General features: G+C 33.1%; 1 protein-coding gene across 1 annotated transcript; it reads right to left on the bottom strand.

The window, feature by feature from the left end:
- Positions 1-1,085: 1,085 nt before the first annotated feature.
- On the bottom strand, positions 1,086-26,060 carry LOC130623862 (replication protein A 70 kDa DNA-binding subunit-like). Its single transcript, XM_057439394.1, has 23 exons — positions 25,961-26,060; positions 15,293-15,352; positions 12,937-12,983; positions 11,988-12,022; positions 11,795-11,903; positions 11,105-11,235; positions 10,897-10,962; positions 10,355-10,403; positions 7,546-7,611; positions 7,024-7,126; positions 6,786-6,854; positions 6,523-6,627; positions 5,850-5,937; positions 5,689-5,756; positions 5,318-5,389; positions 4,831-4,985; positions 4,218-4,276; positions 3,705-3,772; positions 3,323-3,385; positions 2,824-2,934; positions 2,389-2,499; positions 1,525-1,611; positions 1,086-1,443 (listed from the first exon to the last, which is right to left on the bottom strand). The coding sequence occupies exons 1-23, from the start codon at positions 25,985-25,987 to the stop codon at positions 1,339-1,341; spliced, it is 1,854 nt and encodes a 617-aa protein (XP_057295377.1). The 5' UTR covers positions 25,988-26,060; the 3' UTR covers positions 1,086-1,338.
- Between the last annotated feature and the right edge of the window lie 35 nt (positions 26,061-26,095).

Here is a 26,095-nt window from a genome sequence, read left to right as displayed (position 1 = left end):
ATACGGGTATTATAATATAGACTAGTCGTTAACCCGTGGAAAAATCCACGGGGTCGCCCGTCGTGTTCGCTCATCCTTTAAATTTACCCGTCGTAACAAGGTGGATAAAAATATATCGCATTTGATATTCGTGCGCATTTTAAAAATTTCGTGTTTCCGTTACAAGACGCCGCTTTCGCGGACACACAGACAGACGGAATACGGCTATTATTAAAGAGATTCTCGAACGAATTTTTTTTAAAAAACAAAAACATACGCATCTAAAGGTAAGGGGTCACAAGGAACATTTTTATGCGTGCGCTATGCAACATGTCTCATAGCATTCACTTGCTGTAGAATGTTCTTATGAAAAACTTTGACTTAAATGTTTCTACCTCCCGAAGCATAGATGTGGAGGGAGTGGAAAGTGTTTTTGAGGTTATCGGAGCTGTATGCGCCGTTGAATTTACTAACCAGATCTTGCTTTATGGCTTTTTTTGTTTTCATTCTTGTAGTATACTACAAATAACGCAGGATTTGTTTTATAAAAGTCGATTAAAATTGCCTTTTCCTCATCAGATAGCTTCGTCCCGACATTTTTGCTTTTTCTTCTATTTTCTCTCTTCATTTGATGTTTGACTTCTTAAGAAAAGCAATGTTTACAGTTTCTTGCATTTCATTGATAAAACTCATACGAATTTAATTTAAAACTCATACGAATTTAACTCATACGAATTTTTTTTTAAAAAAACTCATACGAATTTTATACGAATTTAGAATTTAATCACTGTATGGCAAAAGAAAATTCGTATAGCATATACGAATTTTTTTAATACGAATTGCTACGAATTTTGTACCCCTAAGTCACGATATTATTCAGCAATAACCCTGAATTTTATCCAATTAATTCCCTACACACCCTGAAGAGGTGCCCGGTCAACTTATGCAGGTTTTACTATATATATTGATGTTTCACTGTGCTTATGGATGTTCCACTATATTTAGGCTTCTACAAAATAAGAAATGTTTTAAGAATCCGGATAACGTGTTAACGATTATGTGCTCCTAGGGTTTTTAAAACTAAAGAAAATAGATATTTAAATGTGTATAACAAAAAGTTCTGTATTCAAAGCAAGAAAACGAAAAAAGAAAAAAAATTCTACTGTAAACACTGTCTATAGTACATTTTGAATTCCAACTAAGATTGTTTAATTTACTTATTAAGTCTGATGAACGTCCCTATTTTATATCGTGTCTGTTTCCAACAATTGTTGAGCAGTCTCTCTGTTGTTCACAAGGATTTAAGTTACGTTTATAAGCTGAAGTCACTGCGTTTTATATTTCAGCTTGATTTTCGTTTTAACACATTTCTAATTTCTTTATTTCTTCTATCAGTCTTTTCGATTCTTGTTTGAAATTCATAGGCATAGCCGAGACTGACGAACACTTCAACCTCACATCATCCTAAAAATAAAAATATATATATGTGACGACTAAAATTTAAAATATCATTGGATTTTATACTTTAATGCAAATTATAAGTACCTGGTAGCTCTCCATCTTAGCGCGTATTTTAAAAACGAATGGCTTGAAAGCGGCTTCCTTGAAAATTGATTCGAACTTTTCCTGGTCCTAAAATAGTAATTATATACTTTTAGTGCATAAACTTTGCAGGCAGAAACTATCGCAAATTTTGGCCAAATTCGCGAAAGTTTATATCGCCTAAATTTGGAAAACGCAAAAAAAAATTTCGACCAAAGAGGCTACTTTAGTTTCAGTTCCATGCTTTGATAATAGAACGCGTTTTCAAGGTTCAATTCTTAAAATTTTGAAGGCTAGACTTTGCTGAGTAGCGAAATTAATGTTTCTAAGAGCACTGTTTAACGAAACTTCATGTTCGTGAAATCTTTCAAATACATATACAGGGTGACCGCTAATAAAGTGAGAATAAAAGTAAGGATATTAAGGCGAATTAAAGAGATAAATTGACATTTTTAAGGATATTTTGCTGCGAGCGAGAATAAAAAAATAAAAAAATAATGATAATTAAGGAGAAAACCAATTTTAGTTCTCTATCTTTAATGTTACATACTACGTTCTATGATAAGAAAAATATACATATTATACAAAGATAGAAAAGATAGCCCTGAAAGATAGAAAAAATAGGATTTCAGGTAACAGAGAAATATGTCTCATTTTACTGGTGATGAAAAATCCATGAACACATTTCCAAAAAAGTTACGATCAGAAAAATTAAGAAATAAGGAGAAATTAAGGAGAAAAGCTATACGACTCATTTCATAAAAGTGTTTCATCCGCAAAAGATTCTGCACTTAAAGGAATAACAATATAACAAAATACAAGATATTAAACATTTAAGACGGAGGACAAACGAAAAAGCAGCCATACTTCGCTGTCTTTGTAGTTACCAAGCTGTTCAGCCGTCACACCTAAGATAACTTCAGCACTTTCTTGGAAAGATGTGATCCACTGATTTCCAGTAAAATCAGATATATTCGACTAAATAATAAAAATCTCTTAAATCTCAACAATAGTTCAGAAAATAAATGGTTCGCGTTTTTCTTTTTTGCAAAAAATCAATTTTATACAAACATGAAACCTCAATTTTGGCTTAAACTTAATGTACTAAAAAGAAGCTAGGGGTAGGCAAAAATTAAATTTTACTGGTTTTAAGTGTGCGTGTAAGGATAGGACACACTGGCTAAAAAACAGGGTGCGCTTTAGTTGTAGAATCGGAAACAACAAATTGCTATTCATCGTTAAATCATAAAGCAATCGTTAAGGCTCGCTACTACAGCATTTTGAACAATGGCTCAGACATACCGATAAAATCATTCGATATTTAAAATCAGGATACGTTCGATCACACTTTTCACATCTGTACTGACCATTATCTTCTGTCACCTTTTTGTTACACTCTGCACTGGGACACGCCTATAAAAATGAGCACAACATAACATGTAGGATTAGCGAGGACACAACTAACCTCTTGACCAACTGCAAGTACACTTTGTTTAAGGCAGGGGTTACCAAAGAAAATACTACCTTATTCGTATTAATTTTCAACATTCGCGAAATATGCTTTTTTCCAGATAATAATACTAATCGCCGGAAGGTTTTTTAATAATTTTTTATTAGTGGGTAAATTTAAACTTGCGTGAAAATGAATACACGTGTTAATACGTTCATATTGCCACTGGGTAAAATTGATACGCTGTCATTAGATTTAGTGCGCTATATATTGACAAAATTAAAAGAACATCTTAGTTTAAGTGACAACTTTTAAGTTCGATAACTTAAAAAATACAAAAAATAATAATACCTGATACATGCAGTTTTCTTTCTTGGAGAAAACACAATAAGCACGCAAATTGAAATAATCAGCCTATAAAACAAAAAGGTTGCAATTTGTGTGAATAACAAAGCAATATAGATGTGTGATTCACAAATCTAGAATGCTACGCTCCACGTCAATTCGACACCAGAGAGAAAAGAGGGAGTTAAATCCTCAAGGTACTTCAAACTGACTTGTAGTCAACACGCTTCCGTAGAGCGTATGATCGAGTGCTTGTGATTTTATAATCGACGATATTTATTTTCACATTTTAGCACGCATTTTTCGATTTTTGACCTATCGCTTAAAATGAAGGTTCCAAAATTCTTTTGTTATACGCGTTAAAAAGAAGGGAGCGTGGTTAAGTTACCTTTTCACCCATGCCGAGGTTTTCATCTTTGATTTGAGCTATCGTCTTATACACTCCACCAGACATTCCTAACGAAAAAAGTGATTCCGATAAGAACTACAATTTTTATAGAAACTAAATAACCCGCCTCCGTCCTAAAATTTACAGATGTCTAAAGTGTTATAACTCCAATTGAAACAGTCTCTTTTCAATCTAAACTAGCCGGTAAATTCTCAATTTAGATAAGAAATAGGTCATTCCCCTGCCCAGCCCTATGATTCAACAAGATTTCAAGTTTTTTAAGTTTTCTCTCTCTCTATTTTGAGGTATTTTTTTTTTAGAATTTTTGCTATCTTTAGAGGTTCGTAAGTAAACAAACAGAAGAAATAAACGTGGGTAACATCAAGGTGAGTGTAAAAGGAAACAAAATAACATAACCAAACATTCAAAATGAGAAAGGAAGTATTCAAATAGTTCAAAACATTACAAAGCAATATATTATGAAGATTTTCTTTCACAAGTAAATTGTTATACCGTCCATTCTTTGTCCAGACAATGATGCAGTTTGCTCACTGGCTCCACCGTTGTCAAACCTAAAAAATATGACTTTAATTCTATAGAGATGTAAGTACTTGACGTGTAGCATTGAAAAGTTTTTAGATCTCGCAGTTGAAAACCCTCCCAAAATTCTGTATGATGGACAACTTATTCCAAAATAAACAAAACTTAGTTGTGCAATACTAATCAATACTAGTCAATATCCGACACAAAATTTATTAATTTTTATAAAAGTAAACGAAATTCTAAGGTACTGTTTAATAGAACAACAAAGACTTCTTTATAAAGGCTTCTTTCCGATTTTCCGCCATAGCGCAAAGAGCTGACATGCTTCTTTGTTAGCGCGTGCTCAAAATCAGCCAAAGTGCGCACGCACTTACAAGAACACTCGTGAGCTTTTTGAGCTATAGCGGAAAATGCAGTTGAATGGAAACGAGCCTTTACAATAACGAACTTCTTTTTCTGAGTACTTTAGCACTAATTTACCCAAGGCTAATAATTCTTTAGAATTTCAGCCTTCCAGATTGTTAAACAACCTACTGAAGGCACAACGCAATTCTGATATAAAATAGAATATTCAGTGACATACCATCCCTTCAATTCATGTGATTCTGGTACATCAGGATTGATGTGGAAAACACTCGAGCCGAGGATGGATAATGACCTGCCCCCGAAATCTGACACCTTAGCACCTTTAATAGCTATCACAGGGTTTTTGCCGACGTATTCTTCAAAGTTTTCCGCCTAAATGTAACAAAACGTTCAACACTACAATAAAGCTTCTAGATTCATATTGACACTAAACATAGAACAATTTACTTATACTACAAAAAGTTTTGTCCTTGGAACATTGTTTCTAATCATGGTTTTTAATTCTGAAAAAACTAAATGTAATTTTTCAGAGGTGACAAATTTTAAACACTAAGAAATATTGACTCAAGTATAAATTTTGATTTTTGTCAACCAAAACGCGCTGAAGGCGGAGATTAATTTAACCCTGTGCAATGAGTGGTACTCAGTTATTTAATAAATATGTAAACAAACAATATCCAGAAAATTTTTAATTTTTGCCATACCTCTCCACCCCAGAGGGTTGCATTTATAGCAGCTCCAGATTGATCAACAAGCGTAACCTCTCGTTTTGACACCTAAAAGTAGAAGCAAAATTGTCAAGAATTGTGAAAAACCTTGATTTGATACACTATGTCAAGAGGCATTTCTGAATTTCCATACTTTTCCCTGATAAACAAGCCTTCCGAAGATAAAACTATAGATAACAAACTACCCTGATATATTATCCTATTTAATTTAGGTTTCTGACAACAGAAGGGGAGAAAATCTGACAAAATTTATTGGCTTGTCGCTGAGTGGAGCTAAACACTTTCACGTGTTTCATAATATCAGTCTGGTTAATGAAACAAAAATACACATCCGTATATTCTATTACTTGTTTGTTTGTTGTTCTTGTGGTGATTTGAGTAACATCAGTTGTTGACTTTACCACGCCTATCACATCTAAGAAAAAAAAGATTTTTCAATTTAATTTGATTTTAGCGTTCAATATACGCAGGAGTCATTTTTCTTAAAGCAAAAATTCCAGCAACCTACCGATCAATGAATCCTTATTTACTTGTTCGATGTCTTTTATGCGTTTGAAGTTAAATTGCAGCTGTGGTAGATCACAGGCTTCCTCACACTAAAAGAAATCAGATACATAAGGGCATATACATAACAAGTTGTAAAGTAACCATAAGATTCGTTTTGTGTTTACAACCGTAGCTAAACACTGAAAGAAATCATGCAGAATTATTGGTGTATTACACTTTTAAAAAGATTAATCCACATGGTTTAAACTAATATTTATTTAAGGCAAAAAAATTTGCAAATGCAAGTCTCCATGAGATTTTCGGCTTTTTTATGAAATTCCTAAAAATTTTTGCTCACAAATTTTCTACGAAATGAACCGAAAATGAAATCGAAATAATTTTGGAAAGCGGCGCTCTTTTTGAAAATTAAAATACTCCAGAAAGTTTCAAATAAAACTGAAAATAGACTTTTTCAAGGTGCAAAAAAATTAGGCATGCTATCGATAACACCCACAAACTGCTAGACATTATGAGAAGTTCACTGATGTAAACTGAAAGCAGCCTAGAACAATTAGCATGTGCTTTTCTTACCACTATCTTTCTGAAAAAAGTATGATAATAGCAATATTATTTGCACATAAAAATATAATTGTAATGAAAAAATTTGAGTTATAAACCTTTAGAGTTAAACTTACCAGTTCAATAATAGTATCATTATTCAGAGACATTTCGTAGTCGTTACGCAAAGAACTGTATTGCTTATTTGCTGGCTTTAATGAGGCTTTTGTAATATAGTACACCTGCGAAAAAAGAAGAATATAACACTACTGGTTTCAGATGTAAGGAGAAATTATGTTTCTCCAAAGCTGACAAACAATTTCCATACTAACAAAATTAACATACTGGTCTTTTTCCAATCCCTTAAAAAAGCTTATTTAAAAAACTAACAGATGTATACCTTTCCTTGTTCCAGCATGTCATAGTATTTGTCCACAACCTCATTAAAGCCTGTAGCTCTTATTTCACCCTATTGAAAAATTGGATGGCTTAGTTCTTGGAAAACGCATGGATAGTGAATATATTACCTTAAATTACATAACTTTACAGTTTATCTTCTTATTGGTGATGGTTGTAGACTTATAAGGATTGTGATACCCTCTATATACCAGACACAGATAAAAAAAAACGTTACTTACAGATTGGTCAACCAGATCGAAACTAAACAGCTTTCCTTGTCCTTTAGCATTACTGTAATGCCTGATGGCTGCTTTATTTGTTACCCTAGCTTGTATCGTCCACCTAAGAAAGTAATTTATGCATCAATTAAATGAGAACCTAACTACATACTCTGGCACTACATACTCTGGCACTACATACTCTGGTACTACATACTCTGGCACTACATACTCTGGTACTACATACTCTGCTACTACATAGTCCGGTACTACATACTCTGGTACTACATACCCTGGTACTACATACTCCGGTACTACATACTCTGGTACTACATACCCTGGTACTACATACCCTGGTACTGCTCTCGTACTGCATACTCCGGTACTACATATTCTGGTACTACACACTCTGGTACTACAGGCTCTGAGGGTTTTATCTCTGGTACTACATACTCTGGTATCACATAGTCTGGTACTACATACTCTAGTATTACATAGTCTGGTACTACATACTCCATGCTAGATACAATTGAGCGTACTAACCTGTTTTGGTATGGTGTAAGCGAAGAGATGGGAAATACATTTTTAGTTGTAGTTTGTGATGTATTACTAAGAAAGAAAGGGGTGTAGGTATTCAATAAAGTGAAAAAAAATTAAAAAATGGCAGTATTGAAGCTATGAAAAGTTAAATACTTGTACTGCAAAACTTAGCAGAAAGCAACAACACGTATGTTTTCAAAAGTGTTCTTATTTCAAGGTTTTCAGAGAATGATGGATATTCAAGTTTTACAGTCACTTAGTCTGATTTTAATTTTTTTCAAGTTCCGACAAATACCCTGTTAAGCAACATGAAAAATTTAAAACTGTATCAACAAAGTAGCATGTTATAATCATATGAATGCTAGCTGCTATGTCTTTAACATAACAGCAATAACATCTAATTTCCTGATTCAAAATCCCGAGTTAAAAATTTTAAAACAGGAAAAAACAAACATGTTCCAGCTTTGCTTGCAATCAGTTTTTTTAACCCATGTAGGCAAACACTGTAGTTAGATGCTGAAACTCTGCATCTAATTGGGGGACAAATAAATAATAAAATTAAATTACAGAAATTTAAATGCTATAGAAAATATTATCTTTATTAATTAAATAAACTAGTATTTAGTCCCGTGGAAAAATCCACAATAGATACCGAATAAAAAAACAGCGAAATAGTAAGCGAAATTAACCATAAAAGTCATTGTTCTATTCTCCAAAACATTTTGTTGTTAATTCCATTCAAGCGGGAATAAATAAAACCAATGTTTTTCATATAACAGTAGACAACGGACACATGCTTAAAGAAATAATAAAAATTAATTACCCGTGACTTTTGTGTAATAAAGTTTACATCATTACACAAAGGTTTTTATAAGAAAAATAAAATAAACTAACCGTGACTTTTTTAAAACAAAAATTTTAAATCAATTTGAAAAAGCACATAAAAGACAGAATAAAAATAAAAGTTTAGCAAAAGTGACATGTTACCGCAATTGTTTCTTTAGAAAAAAAATACAACACCAACTTTGCCTGTCACAGAGACACGGAACTGGTGTATTATTATATGGACTAGTCAATAAGGCCCGTGGAAAAATCCACTTAGGCAGAAGGACAATAAAAAAATAGGTTGTTTTAGATTTTCTGCTAAAGTCAGCAGTGCAGATACAAAAAAAAATAGCGAAGTTTAGTTTATTGGTTGCCTGTATGTGTAGAGGTTAAAACCCTGATGAGTAAAATGTATAGGATTATGGGTTTTCGACGAACGTATAACGAAATATAAGGGTTTAAAAATTTTGCTGCCGTCAGCAAAGACCTGCAAAAACACACAAATTTTTTCCAGAATTTTATATATCTAATGTTTCCATCGTATAGATCTTGAAAGGCTGATCAAGAAAATGTATAGGATCATTTACTTTTGATAAAGGGTTGCAGAGATTAAGGGTTTAAAGGTTTCCGAAACGGATTGGGGAACCAGGTTTTGGAAAATTACCCAAATTGGTCCTAGGTGCTCCCTAATTACCTACGCGTGAAATATCATTGACGTCGCCACCTCGTTTCCAAGTTATTTGGCCTCTAAGTTTTAGGTGCACTGTAATGGCTTCATTAATTTAATATACTTTTCTTTGACGTTAATATTATTTTAACGTTAAAAGTTTGGTAAATTACAGAACAATTTTATGGGTGATGTTTTACAGACTTTATCAAAGAAAATGGTGAAGAATATAATCCACTTTGCAAAAGTCACAGACAGACAGAACTGTCGTATTATTATATAGATTATTGCACATTATTTCCAAAAAAAATGATTAAAATTAATTTACTTTCACCACAGCAAAATTTTAAGTTGCAAGTGTTCGAAATATGTTATTTTATATGCTTTGAATAATAGACTTCACAAGTGAAATATTTTTAGACCTGCTAAATAGTAAAACTTGTGGGGTTTTAACTTGAGACCCCAAACACGAATTGTATGCAACAGAAAGTAAACTACCAAGCATTAACTTTTAAGTTCCAGTGACCCTAGTGATGAACTGATTTTTAAAAACTAAATTATTCGCATGTCTACACATGTGCAGGTGCAGAAAAAAAACTGACTGTTTGCCTTGTCTTTTGAGGTCTGTCTTGCTTGTTTTTATAAATATATACAAATAAACTGTTTTCATTTACCAAAAAGCTGACCCTATCTGATTCAAAAAGGTGAGACTGCATGTCCTATTGCTTTTTTATAAAACAAAACACAAAGTTGGAAAATATTGCATAGTATAAAGCAAAAAATGTGCATCTCTCATAGAGTTTGGAATTTTGGGTTTGTTTCACCCTGCACATGCATGCTATAGAACACCCCTTCTAAACCTTGAAAACATTTTCAACGAGTAAGTTGTCTATGAATCTTAATTTTTTTTTGAAAAACCTGGCATCGTGTATTTGAGTTTTAAATGGTTTATCAAAACATGAGAGTTATGGAAATAAACAAGTCTGTGCCCATTCAGTTTGATATTTTGAACATACATTTACATGAATATTTTTTCTGATTATCCAGTAATTATTTCTTACCGTCTAACCTATGATGTCATAAACTAGTAAAATTACCAAAACTTTTATATCCTCTATCTCCAAAAACAATTAAGATTTCCCAAGTTCATTTATGAGGTGAATTTTTTTTTGCAGGAGGTAAGCTTCAAGACAACTTTTATCAACTGAGTTTTAGGCAAAACAAAAATATTTTATGTAAATTATTAACTATATCTTATGCATAGTAATCATCAGAGTTGCTTAAAACCAAACAGAAAAAAACATTATTTAAAACTTCTACCTTCCATAAAATGATTGCTTCGGGGGAGGTTGCTTGGTATATGCAATACCTAGGAAATAGATAAACATTAAGATAAATACATAAACATTAAGATAAATAGATAAACATTAAGATAAATAGATAAACATTAAGATAAATAGATAAACATTAAAATAAATAGATAAATATTAAGAGTAACATTGAATAAACTTTTAATTTAAAAAATGACCATTCATGAAAGTTTATTCAGTACAAAGTTTCTAAATTGTTAATTCGCAAAAGTTTATCTGCTATTTTTTTAACTTTGAATTGTCACATAATGTCTAGAAACTAAAAAAATAATGCTTTAAACGCATGTACTCAAAAATATTGATCCTATAACAATAGTCTCCTTTTTCTGTTATCAGCAACATGGGTCACTTCATCTGTGAAAACACTAAAAGAAGTTGCTGTATTGCTTATTTACGGCTATAGGGTAAAAATGAAAAAAAAATTCATCCTCTGTAGGAAACCTCTGAAGTCTCTTGCGAAAGTTTATCTGAATAAATAAAAACAATCATTACTGTTTGAAGTTTTTTTGAAGCTGTTGCTGTATGGTTTAGGAGGCTGGTTATTGTTATCCACAGATTCTACAAACAAAAAACATGAGCAAAAATTAACAGAAATGACAGAAGGACGTAAATGTTGAAAACATTATCTTCACAATTATGTCACAAATTACAATGATCCACAAACAGCCTAAAATCAGAAAAATTTTTTTTTTAGTTTTACCTTGTTTAATGACAGCTTTCATTTGTGCCTGCTCTTCAACCAAGTCAGACAACTGGGTAGGTTCACCTATCTTACCCTCAACTTCAGCAGCTTTCTGAAGAACTGTTAATTCCAAGACCACAATAATTTTTCTAAAGATATAACATTCTTTAAAATATGCTTTTCTGTATGTATCTGGAAACTTTGTACTAATTATATACCCTGTTTTTAAGAAGATGATGTTTTACAATGAAAATAATAAGTATACTCTTGTTTAGCAAAAAGCAAGTGTTCAATAATAATTACTGATGCCGCCTTTCCAATTCAATATTTTTTGGGATGATATGTTTTTTGACTTTCTTAACATGTCAGCTTTCAAATTAGCAATTGCCTTGTTTTAACTGGAATTAGAAGGCTTTTGAAGAAAATATTTATGAAAAGATTCAATACTTTGAGCCAAAAACAACTAATTTTGATGTTTGTTGTCATAAGTTAATACCAGCCTAGTATATTATTTATTAGCACATTTTAATTATCACTTGAGTTCAGGAGGTTGGCAAAATAAAAATTACAAAAAAAATTATTTCTGAGCATATGATTAACATTTACCAAGCTAAATGATCAAACAAAGTAATAAAATTCATTTCTCCCTGTACACCACACAGGGAATGCTTGTTAGTCTGACCTGTAAGACAACTAAATTGCCTTCACCTGGTCTTCTGTACAACATTGCACGTATAGCGATTCATTTGTATGACTGCTTTCACTTCCACCATATCATCATGAACCATATCATTCAACTGTGTGCCAAGCATGGCCGCTAAAAGAAAAAAATTACAGAATATACATTATATAAAAACCTACACCTTATTACTACTAAAAATTATGTTAAAAGACGACTTACAAGTGTAAAAATCAACTCCATCTGATAAAACAAGCCTAAACATACAGTAAATAACTGGCCTTTAGTCTGTAGCACTATACCATGATAAAAATGTCAAAATATGAAAGTTTCAACAACTAAAAACATGCAGATAGCGTTTTGACGATCTCCTATTTATATGGTCTTTTTGTTGTTATTGTTTTTAGAAGCAAGTATTGTGCGTTATTAAAGAGTAGTGAAGAATTTTTTAAGTCAAAAACTTGAATTCCGCAACATCAAATTCTGGTATTTAAAATTGTGACTTAAATCCATGAAATTAGAAAGCTAGCATGACAAAACACTACCATTCTCTGCTAGATATTCTTCAAATAATTAGACATAAAAATAATAGTTAAAAAGTGACTTGTTATTGCTGAAATGTTTTAAAAGTTTGTTTCATAATAAAAAATATGTTTAACATTTAACTTTTAAAATTAAGTAGTTATAATCATATTTTTCTTTATTGTTTTTCTTTATTGTTTTAAGCACAAGCCTTCACAAAGTTCAGAATTGTTAAAACATCAGTCATGGTTTCTCAATATAGCAAAAGTTTTCAAACAAAAAAATTCTAATATTTTGCACACTTCCTAGAGAAAAAGTTGAGACACTTATTTCTGAATTATTTTCTTTAGCATGGGCTTAATATTACTTAATTACTTAATTAATATATTGAAACTTCATTCATCATTATCAAAAAAAATATAGACAATAATCATGGTTTTCTTGCCCTTTGAGACATTCTTCTCTGAAGACGTTAGCAATTTACTTTGAGGGTCAGATTAACATCTTCCAGGTTTGCAAAAGGTTTAGCTTGCTTTAGTTGCAGTGAAAAAAATTGACCTGGAACTATTTTTAATTCTTGTTCAAAATGTTGTTTTTTAGTTTGTGTGTCCTACAAAGATTAGACTTAGAGAAAAAAACAGTTACTAACCTATAACGGTCTTGTCCTCCTGGTCCAGCAGCAAGCTTTTTTATACCCTGGGAATAAAAGATAGATAGGTTTAATAAGACTGCTTTGAAGTACTTGTTGTTAGGAATATGTTAAGCCATTATATATACAAGATAGAATTTAATAACAATTTTTAAATGTTGATGAGCAAATATATACATAGCGTTTTGCTACCTTTTGACTCAGGCAGTGTTTACATTGGACCAAAGAAAAATTCAGGCAAAATGAAATTCCGTGCAACTATTTATATTTTACTCCAGGTTGAATTTATAGTCTTGGATGTGGCCCATAAATGGCTGAATCTTTTATGTTCATGAATTTTAAGTATGTGCACTGACAAAACTACATTAAGCCTTTACATTGTGTACTGGTTTGCAATTTTATAAATCTTAATCTGACAGAATTGAAATGCCACTGAAAGTCAGTTTTACTTCAACGAAGTGATGAAAACTTACCGTATTTTCCGGTATATAACCCGCACATCGTATAACCCACAGCTCAGCTTTTTTAGGGACTTATGAACTAGATGCTATCAGATAGCCCGCACCTTTGTATAACCCGCATAAAATTTCAATCAATGTGTTTTACTAGCCTGCACCTTTGCATAACCCGCATCATGTTAAGAAAAAAATTCAGCGTATTTTTACTTAATAATCCCTATTCATTTTATACTCATGTGTGTGTGTTCTGTTTTCTCATGCTGGAGACAAGTGGGGACGTTTAAACTTGTGAACCCCAAACACGAGAAACAAGTGTCTGAACTAGCTTTCTTATTTTTAAGTTCCTTGTCTCCGATTGGCGAAATAATAATGAATAAAATTAATTTGACAAGTCGAACTTCTGCTAATGCCGGCAGTACCAAATCGGACAATGCTGTTTTCTTTTAATTTGTAAACATTAATTTCAGCCAATAATAACTCTTCCTGCAATTGAACAAACAAACAAATAAAAAACCATTCTATCAGGTTATAAACCTAAAGTACGCTTACATCTGGACTGTACTGTATAAACATTAGAAAAGAACGTTCCGTACATCGCTGTTACAGACAATCCGTGATAATTATTATGTTGTTTATTTTTATGCCAAAATTTTTATTTGTTTGTTTGTTTGTTTAATCGCAGGAAGCAAGAGTTATTATTGGTCGAAACTAATGTCTACAAATAAAAAGAAAACAGCATTGTCTGATTCAGTACTTTTGCCATTAGCAGAAGGTCGACTTGTCAAATTAATTTTAATTCATTATTATTTCGGCAATCGGAGACAAAGAAGACTGAGAGAGTCGCTAGTTTAGACACTCGGTTCTCATGTTTTGAGGTTCATGAGTTTAAACGTCCCCCACTTGTCTCCAGCATGAAAAAAAAACAGAACACACACACATGTTTATAAAATGATTAGGGTAAATAAAAATACGCTGAATTTTTTTCTTAACACGATGCGGGTTATGCGAAGGTGCTGAAAAATAAAACACATTGATTGAAATTTTATGCCGGTTATACAAAGGTGCGGGCTATCTGATAGCACCTAGTTTATAACTCCCTAAATTAGCTGAGCTGCGGGTTTTACGATGTGCAGGTTATATACCGGAAAATACGGTAGTTAAAAGAACTACGTAGACATAAATCTCTTTTGCCTGGCCCCTTTGTTGTTGGTAACCAGGTCTTATACAAGAAATCCAGCCATGGGGTTCTTAACTAATGCGGTGAACGCAGACGGAGCACGGATAAAGCAAGTCTGGAAAACTGCACTTACAGGCGGAACATACATTTTATCATGGATTTAATTGTAAATAATTTCTTCATTTGACAAAACAATTGGAAACCATAGCAGGTCCGAATTTAATTGAGTTTTTTCTTTATGCCACAAGTGCTATTTTTATTTAAACAATTTTTAAATGAAACCCAAGTGAAGCATATTTTTGCCTGTTTGCTTGTGATGACCCGAAAAATAAAAAATAAATTTATGAAAATGGCAGTATAGTTATGCATACTATTTCCGACATGTTGAAAAGGAAGTTAAGATCGAAAGAGTCGCTATTCGTAGACGCTCCATCATCATGTTTGGGGTTCAAGATTTAAAATGTCCCGCACTTTTTTTACCGCAAAATGAATGCACAACAAAGATTAACCTTGGACCCCCGTATCACACCCGTAATATCCTTTGCATGTGCGTTTTACATCGCATGTGTTACTTGATTTGCACGTGCAAATCATTGCACACCCACTCAAATATTCCTGAAAAAGTCTGGTTAAGGTTATCAGGGATTTCTGCATCTGTCCAAATGTGGCTTGGAAATAAAGTAAAATAATTTGTTTTTGTTAGTGCAACATAACAACTCACCAGAATCTGAACAATAGGATTAGGTGGCAGATTGTCGGTATCACGACAGCAAACAATTTGCTAAAGAAAAATAATACAGTACATTCAGTAGATTTATAAGTCTTGTCATTCTAGCCTGTGCATTCCACTCGCACATGCACAACATCACATTTGGTTTTCAGGTCCTAATCGCACACGTCAGTTTACAGGTCTTAATCGCACACGTAAAATTTATCAATGATAAATAAAATTAAAAAATTGACGTTATAAATGATGTAAATAAATTTTTTTATGTCATTTATACCAAAAATAAACTGCCTAAATTGTAGCTGTATAGTAAGACTATCTTTCGCTAAAATAGTTATAATACAAGTGCGAAACAAGTTAGATTAATGTTAACATAAATTTTAGATTATTATTGCCACACCCTCCTTCGTTATTATTATTATATACGATAGTGAAAATATGCTAGCTAAAATGTAATACTGCAAGACCATCACTAAAATAATAGGAAAAATAATATAAGAAACAATGCAGAATATGCTTGTCGTAACCCCCTTCTTATTATGATTATTACGTCTTTCTCCTTGTCATTAACGAAAATACGGTAATTTAATGAGATATTACAAGACTGTGTTAAATAGACCAATGTATAGGAAAAACATATGCAAAAAACAAGGTAGGATATGCCTACTGTGACGCCCTCCTTTGTTAATTCTAAAAAAATTTAATGCTGTGTAAGATTTTAAATATTGTCAACTAAAATAAAGTCCCTTAAAGATTTTGTACTCAGATTTAGATTTTCTCACAGACAAAAAATACATTAATAGAACTATCGAAACAGTACAATTCTTGCTGTATAACTTTTAAAACAGCACAATAAAACTTGTTGCTTCATAACATTTGCTTTTTTAATGAGACAATTAATTTTTTACCTTTGCAACAAAACATTAATTAATAACATGCGTAAAACAAAAATGCAAGGAAAAATATGCTTGTCAAAAAACCCTGCTCTGTTGTAGCCTAGTTGAGGTGGCAGTAACCCTTTTTTCGCCGTTTAAACAGACGGATTTTTCAGTCAGTGTATTATCAATACGAACTTTCTTTATTATTTCCTGAAAATATTGGCTTTCAAGGATATGGAAACAGTTTTGTTTAATTTTTTAATTTGCTAACTGTTGAAAATAGGCACTCTTGCCGCAAGAACATTCTAGAACCTTGTGTACTATCTAGAAATATAAGGGACATTGGAGAATATTCCAGAAATAAGATAACTATACTAGAAACTACTAATAGTAAATATAGAACATCTGGAATATACTAGAACATTCTAGAGTATCTTATCTTTAATATATAAATAGGAGAACGTCTTGTAAATTTTAGAGTCATAGAGTCATAAAGTTATTGGAGCAGTCGAAGCAACTCTGCAAATATATAAAGTTTACATTTCAACAGGTTATGGGCCCAGTCTATGCCCAAGAAGATTGAATATTTACAGAAATAATATTCAAGAAGAAGAAGCCATCTTGTGTGTCCGACGAGTTTGTTTTGATTTTGGTTTGGATTGGTGTAAAGTTCGCACGAAAAATCGTATTGTGGAAACCTGAAACGGATTATCCGGATTAGTTGAATACGGAACAAATGGCGATGGAAAGCACCAAAGTATTGATAAAACCATTGAATGGAACAAACTATGCTACCTGGAAGGTACAGTGTAGAATGGCGTTAATCAAAGATGGACTTTGGGGAATTGTTGATGGAAGAGAAAATGCTCCAACTGAAGAGAGAGAAATTCCGAAATTTAATTTGCGTAGAGATCGTGCGTTAGCAACGATTGTTTTGTCGGTGGAACCAACGCTGTTATACCTGCTTGGACCAGATCCAGAAGATCCTACTGAGGTTTGGAAGAAGTTGGCAGACCAGTTCCAAAAGAAGACATGGAGTAATAAATTGACACTACGCAGGAAGTTGTATGACTTGAAGTTGAAAGATGAGCAATCTGTTCAAAAGCACGTTAAAGCTTTGACAGAAATTTTCGATGAACTTGCAATTATTGGAGACCCGTTGGATGATGAAAGTAAAGTTGTTCATTTGTTAGCAAGCTTACCAGACTCGTATGATATGCTAGTTACAGCTCTGGAGGCTAGTGCTGAAGTACCGAAGCTTGAAGTCGTAACTGAACGATTGTTACACGAGGAAAGCAAGCGGAAAGATAAGGACACTTTGGAAACGAATGTCAAAGCAATGACATCGAATCATGGAAAGCCAAGAAAGGGACCCAGATGTTATCACTGTGGAAAGATTGGTCATGTGAAACGATATTGCAAAGAATTAACGAAGAAGTTCGAGAGACAGACTCCTTCGACGTACGGTAAAAATCGAATGAAGCCGCAAAATGTGTATACGGCTGAAGAAGAAGAAGATGATGACGAAGAAATCATCAGTTTAGTTGCTGAAAATACTTTGGCAGTCAAAGGAAAAAGTAACTGGATAGTTGATTCAGGCGCAACATGTCACATGTGTAACGAAGAGGAATTGTTCGAAGAAATTTCGTCACTTGAAATACCACAAGATATCACTGTCGGTGATGGATATTCAGTACAAGCAATTGGAAAAGGAACAGTAACCTTGGAAATGAACATTTCAGAAAACAGAAACGTTGTATGCAAGTTATCTGATGTCTTATTTGTACCACAACTTTCGTACAATTTACTTAGTGTATCAAAAGCTGCAACAAATGGAAAGAAGTTTCAGTTTGAAGATTTCAAATGTGACATCGTGGATGCGAAACACGGAATCATTGGTACAGCAACAAAGCATGGCAACCTTTACCATCTCAACTGTAATGGATTGAGAAATAAGAAGAATCACACAGTTATGAAATGTGATAATAACGCTACAACAAAGGAAGAAATTTGGCATAGAAGATACGGTCATCTCGGTGTGCAGAATCTTAAACGATTGGCAAGGGACAAACTTGTTAAAGGGTTTGATTATGATGCAACAAAGAAACCGACATTTTGTGAACCGTGCATTGATGGGAAACAAAGCAAAATACCGTTTCCGAAGACAGGAGGAGATCGATCGAAAAATCTCCTTGGTATAATCCATAGCGACGTTTGTGGAAAGATAGAAACAAAATCACTTAGTGGTGCAGAATATTTTGTTACATTCATTGACGATAAATCAAGATACGTATGGGTATATGTCATGAAACACAAAAGTGAAGTGTTTGAGAATTTTAAAGAATGGAAAGCAACTGTGGAAAAATCGACTGGAATTCAGATAAAAACGTTTAGAACTGACAATGGTGGAGAATATACATCCAAAGAGTTCGAAGACTATTTGAAGAAAGAAGGTATTCATCATGAGTTGACAATTCCGAAAACACCGCAACAAAATGGAGTTGCAGAGAGGATGAACAGAACACTCGTGGAATCTGTAAGATCAATGTTAGCAGATTCAAAGTTACCAAAACGATTTTGGGCCGAAGCCTTGGCTACAGCAACGTACCTTCGTAACCGATGTCCAACGACAGCAGTTAAAGGGAAGACACCCTTTGAAGTATTAACTGGAAAGAAACCAAATGTCGAAAATCTACGAATTTTCGGATGTGATGCGTATGCTCACGTACCAAAAGATGAAAGAAAGAAACTTGATTCAAAAACCAAGAAGAGTGTATTTCTTGGATACGGTGATGGAATCAAGGGATATCGTCTATATGACAACGACAAGAAGAGAGTCTTTTACAGCCGAAATGTGACATTTAATGAAATCTGTGGTGAATTGAAAGACGACCGTGACATAGACGAACCAAAAGTAGAGATCGAATTACAACCTCGTGAAGAAAACACAGATAATCAAATACAGGAGGAGCAAGAGCGACAAGTAAGAGAACGACGGCCTCCTGATCGTTACGGAGAATGGGTATACATCACTCAAGAAGAAGATCCAAATACATTTTCTAAAGCAATCAAAGGACATGATGCAGACAAGTGGATGCAAGCAATGGAAGCCGAATTGGATTCTCTACACAAAAAAGAAGTATGGGAGTTGACTGAATTACCTCCAAACAGAAAAGTTGTTGGCAGCAAATGGGTATACAAAAAGAAACAAGACTCTGATGGGAATGTGGAACGATACAAAGCAAGATTGGTTGCACAAGGATACAATCAAAGATATGGAGAAGATTATGACGAAACAACTTCTCCGGTAGTTAGATTCGAATCAATACGAACGTTGATTGGATTGGCAGTCAAGAAAGAACTTCTCCTACATCAACTCGACGTTGGAACTGCATTTTTGAACGGTGAACTTAACGAAACCATATATATGAAACAACCAGAGGGATTTGAAATTCTAGGAAAGGAACACTTGGTTTGTAAACTCAAGAAAAGTATCTATGGATTGAAGCAATCATCTAGATGTTGGAACGAAGCACTTGACAAACATCTAAAGAGTATGGGCTTCAAACAATCAAACAACGATCCTTGTATATACACGCTTGAAACAGATGAAGAAACATTCATAATCGCTGTATATGTTGATGATATCATACTGGCCGGAAACAATCAAAAACGTATTGATGAATTTATCAAGATGATTGGAGATAGATTCGACATCAGAGACATGGGGAAGATGAACCATTTTCTAGGAGTCAAGATAGAATATTTTAGTGCAGGAAGAATTTGGATTGGACAACCAAGTTACACAAGAAATCTACTCAAAAAGTTTTCAATGGAGAATTCCAAACCTGTGGCAACACCTGTAGAGATTGGAAGCAAACTCATCAAATCAAATGAAACAGATAAACTCGTTGATCCAGAGATGTATCAATCAGTAGTTGGACAGTTACTTTACCTTTCTACGAGAACACGACCAGATATCGCTTATGCTGTGAGCAATGTTGCCAGATTTTCATCAAAACCGTCACAACAACACTGGATTGCCGTTAAGAGGATCATGAGGTATCTCAATGGAACAATTGATTATGGTCTTTTGTACGAAAAGAATTCAACAATAGAAGGATTTTCTGACGCAGATTGGGCTGGAGATTTGAATGATCGTAAATCAACTTCTGGATACGTATTCATGATGAGCGGAGCAGCAATCAGCTGGAACAGCAAGAAACAAACATGTGTAGCTTTGTCAACTGCAGAAGCCGAATATATTGCATTATCAAAAGCCTCACAGGAATCGATTTGGCTACGACGACTTTTAGCAGACATGGGAGAAAAGCAGCCAAACGCAACAATCATCAATGAAGATAATCAATCAGCCATCGCAATGACAAAGAATCCTCAATTTCACGGACGAGCCAAACACATCGATATGAAATATCATTACGTAAGAGAGCAAGTTAAATCAAACCAAATCCAATTGAAGTACTGTCAAAGTGGAGATATGATCGCAGATATAATGACGAAAGGAATCGGACGAGTACAGTTTGATAAGTTGCGAACGATGATCGGATTGAAGAACCTTACGGACTGCGAGTGAGGAGGAGTGTTGAAAATAGGCACTCTTGCCGCAAGAACATTCTAGAACCTTGTGTACTATCTAGAAATATAAGGGACATTGGAGAATATTCCAGAAATAAGATAACTATACTAGAAACTACTAATAGTAAATATAGAACATCTGGAATATACTAGAACATTCTAGAGTATCTTATCTTTAATATATAAATAGGAGAACGTCTTGTAAATTTTAGAGTCATAGAGTCATAAAGTTATTGGAGCAGTCGAAGCAACTCTGCAAATATATAAAGTTTACATTTCAACACTAACTTAGTAGATATACTCAAAAATATGCAATAAAAAAGAAAACGAGTATATAGTTTTATGAGCTCCAACTTATGAAAAAACTTATGATTTTACATTGACTTCTGTTTTAAAATAAACCTTGGGTTGTTCCTTTCAGAAGTGTGTGTTGAAAACTTTTGTCTTTTTATATTCTTCTGACAATAGCCTTTTATTTGTTTTGAAAGAAATCTCATTACCATATCATGCTGCATCTAGCCACTGTTAAAAGAAAAATACTTTAAAAAGGGAATTAAGCACAAATCGGAAATATCTTTTACAAACGTTAAATATTTTGATGGTATATAAAAAATTGAAATTCTTTAAATTTACATCCCTTTTCTAGCATAAAAGTTGACAACAGTAATCGCAGTGTTAAAATCAAAGCAATATCTGCAATGGAGATCTATGACGTATTTTACGCTCATTTCAATTTTTTGATCTCTTCGTCTTTTTTAAAGTTGTTTACACAATGTGAACAAACGTAACGATTCAAAAAAAGTAACTCTGGTTCGTTGTACTTCATTTCGTTTTTTTTGTTGTTGTTATTGTTTGTTTGAAAATGCTAAGTCCCATTATATATCAACAAATTCTTTGAAACCAGTATACTTTCCATTCGGATCAGGAAATTCTTCCCTTATTTTTCGCACAATACAAGCTAGAATAACCATGCAACATCCTTTTCCAAGCCTTTCATAATAATTTAACCAGGCCATGTACTGTCAGTAACTGGTGTACCTCATTTCCATACAAGGAATAAAAGTTTAAGTTAGTGTAAACCAGGATAAAATATATTGAAATTATTCATTCATTAAAACTTCTTTGAAACAAATTGTTATTTGAAGGACAAGGGCTCTTCTCCTTTTTTATTACATATTCAAGAAATGACATTATTTTTAATTTAATTAAATAATCTGTGATGGTGTGTATTTTCATAGCGCGTGGACCTGTAAGATTATAAAGCGAAAAGTGAGAAGATAAGAAAATATGAAGAATGTTTTATTTTGGTGTAACTATGAGAAATATGGTCTTTGAAAATATAAGGGAAACAAATTTTTTGAAGAAAAACATACTTATTAGTATATGTGGAAAATTTGTTATATTTTTCTGGTATCGTCGATGTCATATGCTGGCTGTCTCTGTGCGGTTCAAACATAGAATTTCAAAATCCTTGTACACTTGTTATTATTCAAGTTGTCATTCAATAAATTGGAAAATTCTTGGCAACACTTGCATTCCACAAGAGTGTAGGAATTGAAAATAACGCAACATGTACAGGTACACCAATGCAAATTTTCAAATCTGCTTGAATTTAATTCGTCTTTTTCTTCACTATCACTAGCATTATAAGTCACTTTTTAAGTTCTGCTTTTGAGTATTCAGACTTATTCTTGTAACATCCTGTTACTGACGTTTCACTAGAGTCACTTGAATATTCTAGAAATAGGGGAGTCTAAGCAGAAGCTTAAATTTTCCATATCTCGCTGCTTGCGCTCAGCGCAAGCTTATGCTTCCTCAGCGTAAGATACGTCACCATATAACAGTCCCAAGAATCAGCTGTGGCCTCAGAAAATTTAAATGGTGCTTACCATTCGCTCATAGAAGGGGAAACTTTTATATTAAAATCAATCCAAATAATATTTATTTTTCAAAATTTAAAACAGAATTTGAGAAATGAACATAATGTTCATTAAAATAATGCTATTTCCCCTTTAAATAGAAATGAAAATGCTATCAGAAGTTGGAGCTCTTAGAGTGAGGCGCTATGGATATTGGAGTTTATTTTTACTTTATGCGCCATCTTTGTTATTAACGTTTCTCTTTAATAATTACGTCATCTCTTTCCGTATTCTGTATAAGCTATATTTATGAATTTCAATTTAAAGAGGAATTGCTGAGGGTGAATGTTTCTAATGAAAGATAATAGTATTATATATAGCTATAAAATAGTGACAAGTGTGTTATAACAGAAAAATATGGATTCTTAGCCTGAAAGTCCCTTTCGTAACTAATTATGCAACAAAAGAAAATTCGCTTTTTATAACGGTTACTGCAACCGTAACTAAAGAATTAATAATCGCACGCCTTAACACCAACGGCAAATTGCAGCGCAGTAGTTATAACTTTTATTACAAATGTATGAGTATAATTTTTTATTGCTTCTTTTCGTTCCTTTGCCAATAGAGTGAATATTTTACCAAACGAAGAAGTGTCTCCAGATGGTTGCGCAATACAGTTGCTGGGTGACAAATGTGAAGTCATGCTGATGTTGAAGGTTGCGTTATTATTTTTATTTCTTTTATGTAACCGCTGGCCCTCAAGTAAAGAAATATCGATGTCATAGGTTTATCACATCACTGATCGAATAACATTTAGCTGGATTTACAAACTGCCTTGCTGGATTAAGAAAGAAAAGTTAATAGGAAATTGACCTGATTTTCATGTTTTAAAATATTATTTATTTTTCAAAATTTAAAACAGAATTTGAGAAATGAACATAATGTTCATTAAAATAATGCTATTTCCCCTTTAAATAGAAATGAAAATGCTATCAGAAGTTGGAGCTCTTAGAGTGAGGCGCTATGGATATTGGAGTTTATTTTTACTTTATGCGCCATCTTTGTTATTAACGTTTCTCTTTAATAATTACGTCATCTCTTTCCGTATTCTGTATAAGCTATATTTATGAATTTCAATTTAAAGAGGAATTGCTGAGGGTGAATGTTTCTAATGAAAGATAATAGTATTATATATAGCTATAAAATAGTGACAAGTGTGTTATAACAGAAAAATATGGATTCTTAGCCTGAAAGTCCCTTTCGTAACTAATTATGCAACAAAAGAAAATTCGCTTTTTATAACGGTTACTGCAACCGTAATTAAAGAATTAATAATCGCACGCCTTAACACCATAGAAACAATTTTGAGCATTTAAAGTGTCACACGCCTATAATTTTCATTTTTTCCTCACAAACATATCAATCATTTTTCCACATCAGTATAATGTATTTACAAATTAAATTAAACAAAAATATATATCACTTTTACTAGTGAATGAAAAACACATAGATAAATTGAATTTGTAGCTATAAAAAACATATAATTTCCCGACACGTTCTTCCAAAAATTTGAATTTCCAGACAAACTGTAGACTTTTCCAAACAAATCCCAAACAATTTTACCAGACGTACCAAGCCTGTTTAGAAAACACATTAGTGGTCCCTTTTGGAAACAATTACCAGTTTATATACTTCAAAATTAGTGAGGCTAACCACTTAAAATATAATACACCTCTTTACAGTTTAAAGCTTACCTCCCGAGAAAAATTAAGTTGACCTAAATTGGCTCATATTCATACATTATTTACGAATATAAAGTTTATTTTCCTTAATTCGCACTTATAAGTTAATAATGCCTATTCAAAGATTCAAAAATTCACCTCCGACACGTGGTAAAACATCCGCAATGTTGTTTTATAAATTTCTTCACCTTGAGTGCTCTGACGTCACCTGTTAGAAGATCGTAAATCATCTTCCACATTGAAATTTTTTACTCAAACTTTAATAGTGAAATTCATTGGTAATGAGTATGTTTACCCCCGTGAAAATATCAGGAAACTTTGAAAATAAATACTAACTTCGGTTGAGAAATCATCATTCAATTGCAATACTGAGAAGCTGTGGCGAAATACTAGACCAAGCACTGACTCGAATTTCAGTTGGGAGAGGTGTGATGAGGATACTATTCAAGAAGAAGTCGCTTCACGTGTTGCTGTTGCTGTAAGGACGTGGTGCAAGTGTGGAAAGTGTAAGATAATGACGAGCGAAGCGGAGTGTCGTTGCTATTGCGAGTTAGAATCTGCGAATATTTTTAATTTGATCAGTGAGTTTTGATATGTAAACGTATTCGAATTAGATAATAGCGCATGAGTCCGATGAATGACAATAAAAATGAAAAAATCTTCTAACCTTCTTCTTTTTTTCTTTCAAACTCAGTTCTAAAGTCAAAGAACTCGGAAGTAAAATGAGCTTCGCAAATCTTGAAATTCTTTGGAATTGTATCCTCTCTCTTGATCAGTTTGATCCATATAGTTCGTTGTTTTGGATCTTTGGGAAAGTTGAAAAAAATACACCTTGTTTCTTTTGATGGTTAAGACAACTAGGTAAGTGGGCAAGAAGCCATAGTACTATTTAAAAAAGGATTCGTCCTTATTCATCAACGTGTGGAACTTTTTTTTACAAATCACATCAAATCACATTCGCAAAGTTTCGCCTCTCATCCCGGGGGTCCGAATGTGAGCTTCTAACTAGTGACGTCAGGCGCATAATTATACCGTTAAATGCTCACTTGCAAAATGGCGAACAAGTGAGGTGAAGGCTTAAAAACATGAGGTAAACATTGTCTGGTTTCTTGAATACTGTAGTGATTTTAACAAAATAAACGTTTAATTGTTTTTTCTGAAGATGTTATGAATCGATTTAGGTCAACTTGATTTTTCTCGGGAGTTAAGCTCATTTTTTTGTATTAAAAAAAGGAAGTAACAGAGCGAATTTAATGACCTTGACCGTAGGCATTATGGATATTTTTCATTTTCTAGAGACATAATTAGTCTCATGGCATAAACATTTAGTATGTACTCTACAGAAAACACATGTGAAGGAATTGTAACTTTTCTTTACAAAATTTTTCACAAAAAAATTATTTTACTTTTCTTCATTGTTAGTGTTCTTATAATTCTATGACGAAAGTCGTCAGAACAAAATTAATTTTTGCTTAAGATTTGTTCCCATCTACCTATAAAATCAAATACCGTCCCCTTAGAAATCACCCCATTTCGTGTAAAAATGACGTAAACATGGCTGTACGAAGCTTAGAAAATTGTTTTTACCTTTATTACATTTTTGGTTAACGCCATTTTGGTTTATTTTGCTTTCATGTTTTGTTTTCCCCAACTTTGTTCCCGCCATACATCATACGCATGCGCAACATTTGTTTACGTACGTCACATGTGTTTATAACAAAA

The sequence above is a fragment of the Hydractinia symbiolongicarpus genome, chromosome 13 (genome assembly GCF_029227915.1).
Source record: "Hydractinia symbiolongicarpus strain clone_291-10 chromosome 13, HSymV2.1, whole genome shotgun sequence".
NCBI lineage: Eukaryota > Metazoa > Cnidaria > Hydrozoa > Anthoathecata > Hydractiniidae > Hydractinia > Hydractinia symbiolongicarpus.
Note: the sequence above shows the minus strand (reverse complement) of the source record. Positions and strands in the feature narration are given on the sequence as shown.

Excerpts from the sequence above, each read along its gene's own strand:
- LOC130623862 (XM_057439394.1), bottom strand. The coding sequence starts at position 25,987 with ATGGCGTTAACCAAAAATGTAATAAAG. Across the intron at positions 10,963-11,104 it reads GAAAGCTGTCATTAAACAAG|AATCTGTGGATAACAATAAC; the intron begins GTAAAACTAAAA and ends TTTTGTTTGTAG. Across the intron at positions 1,444-1,524 it reads CTAAGATGGAGAGCTACCAG|GATGATGTGAGGTTGAAGTG; the intron begins GTACTTATAATT and ends TTTTATTTTTAG.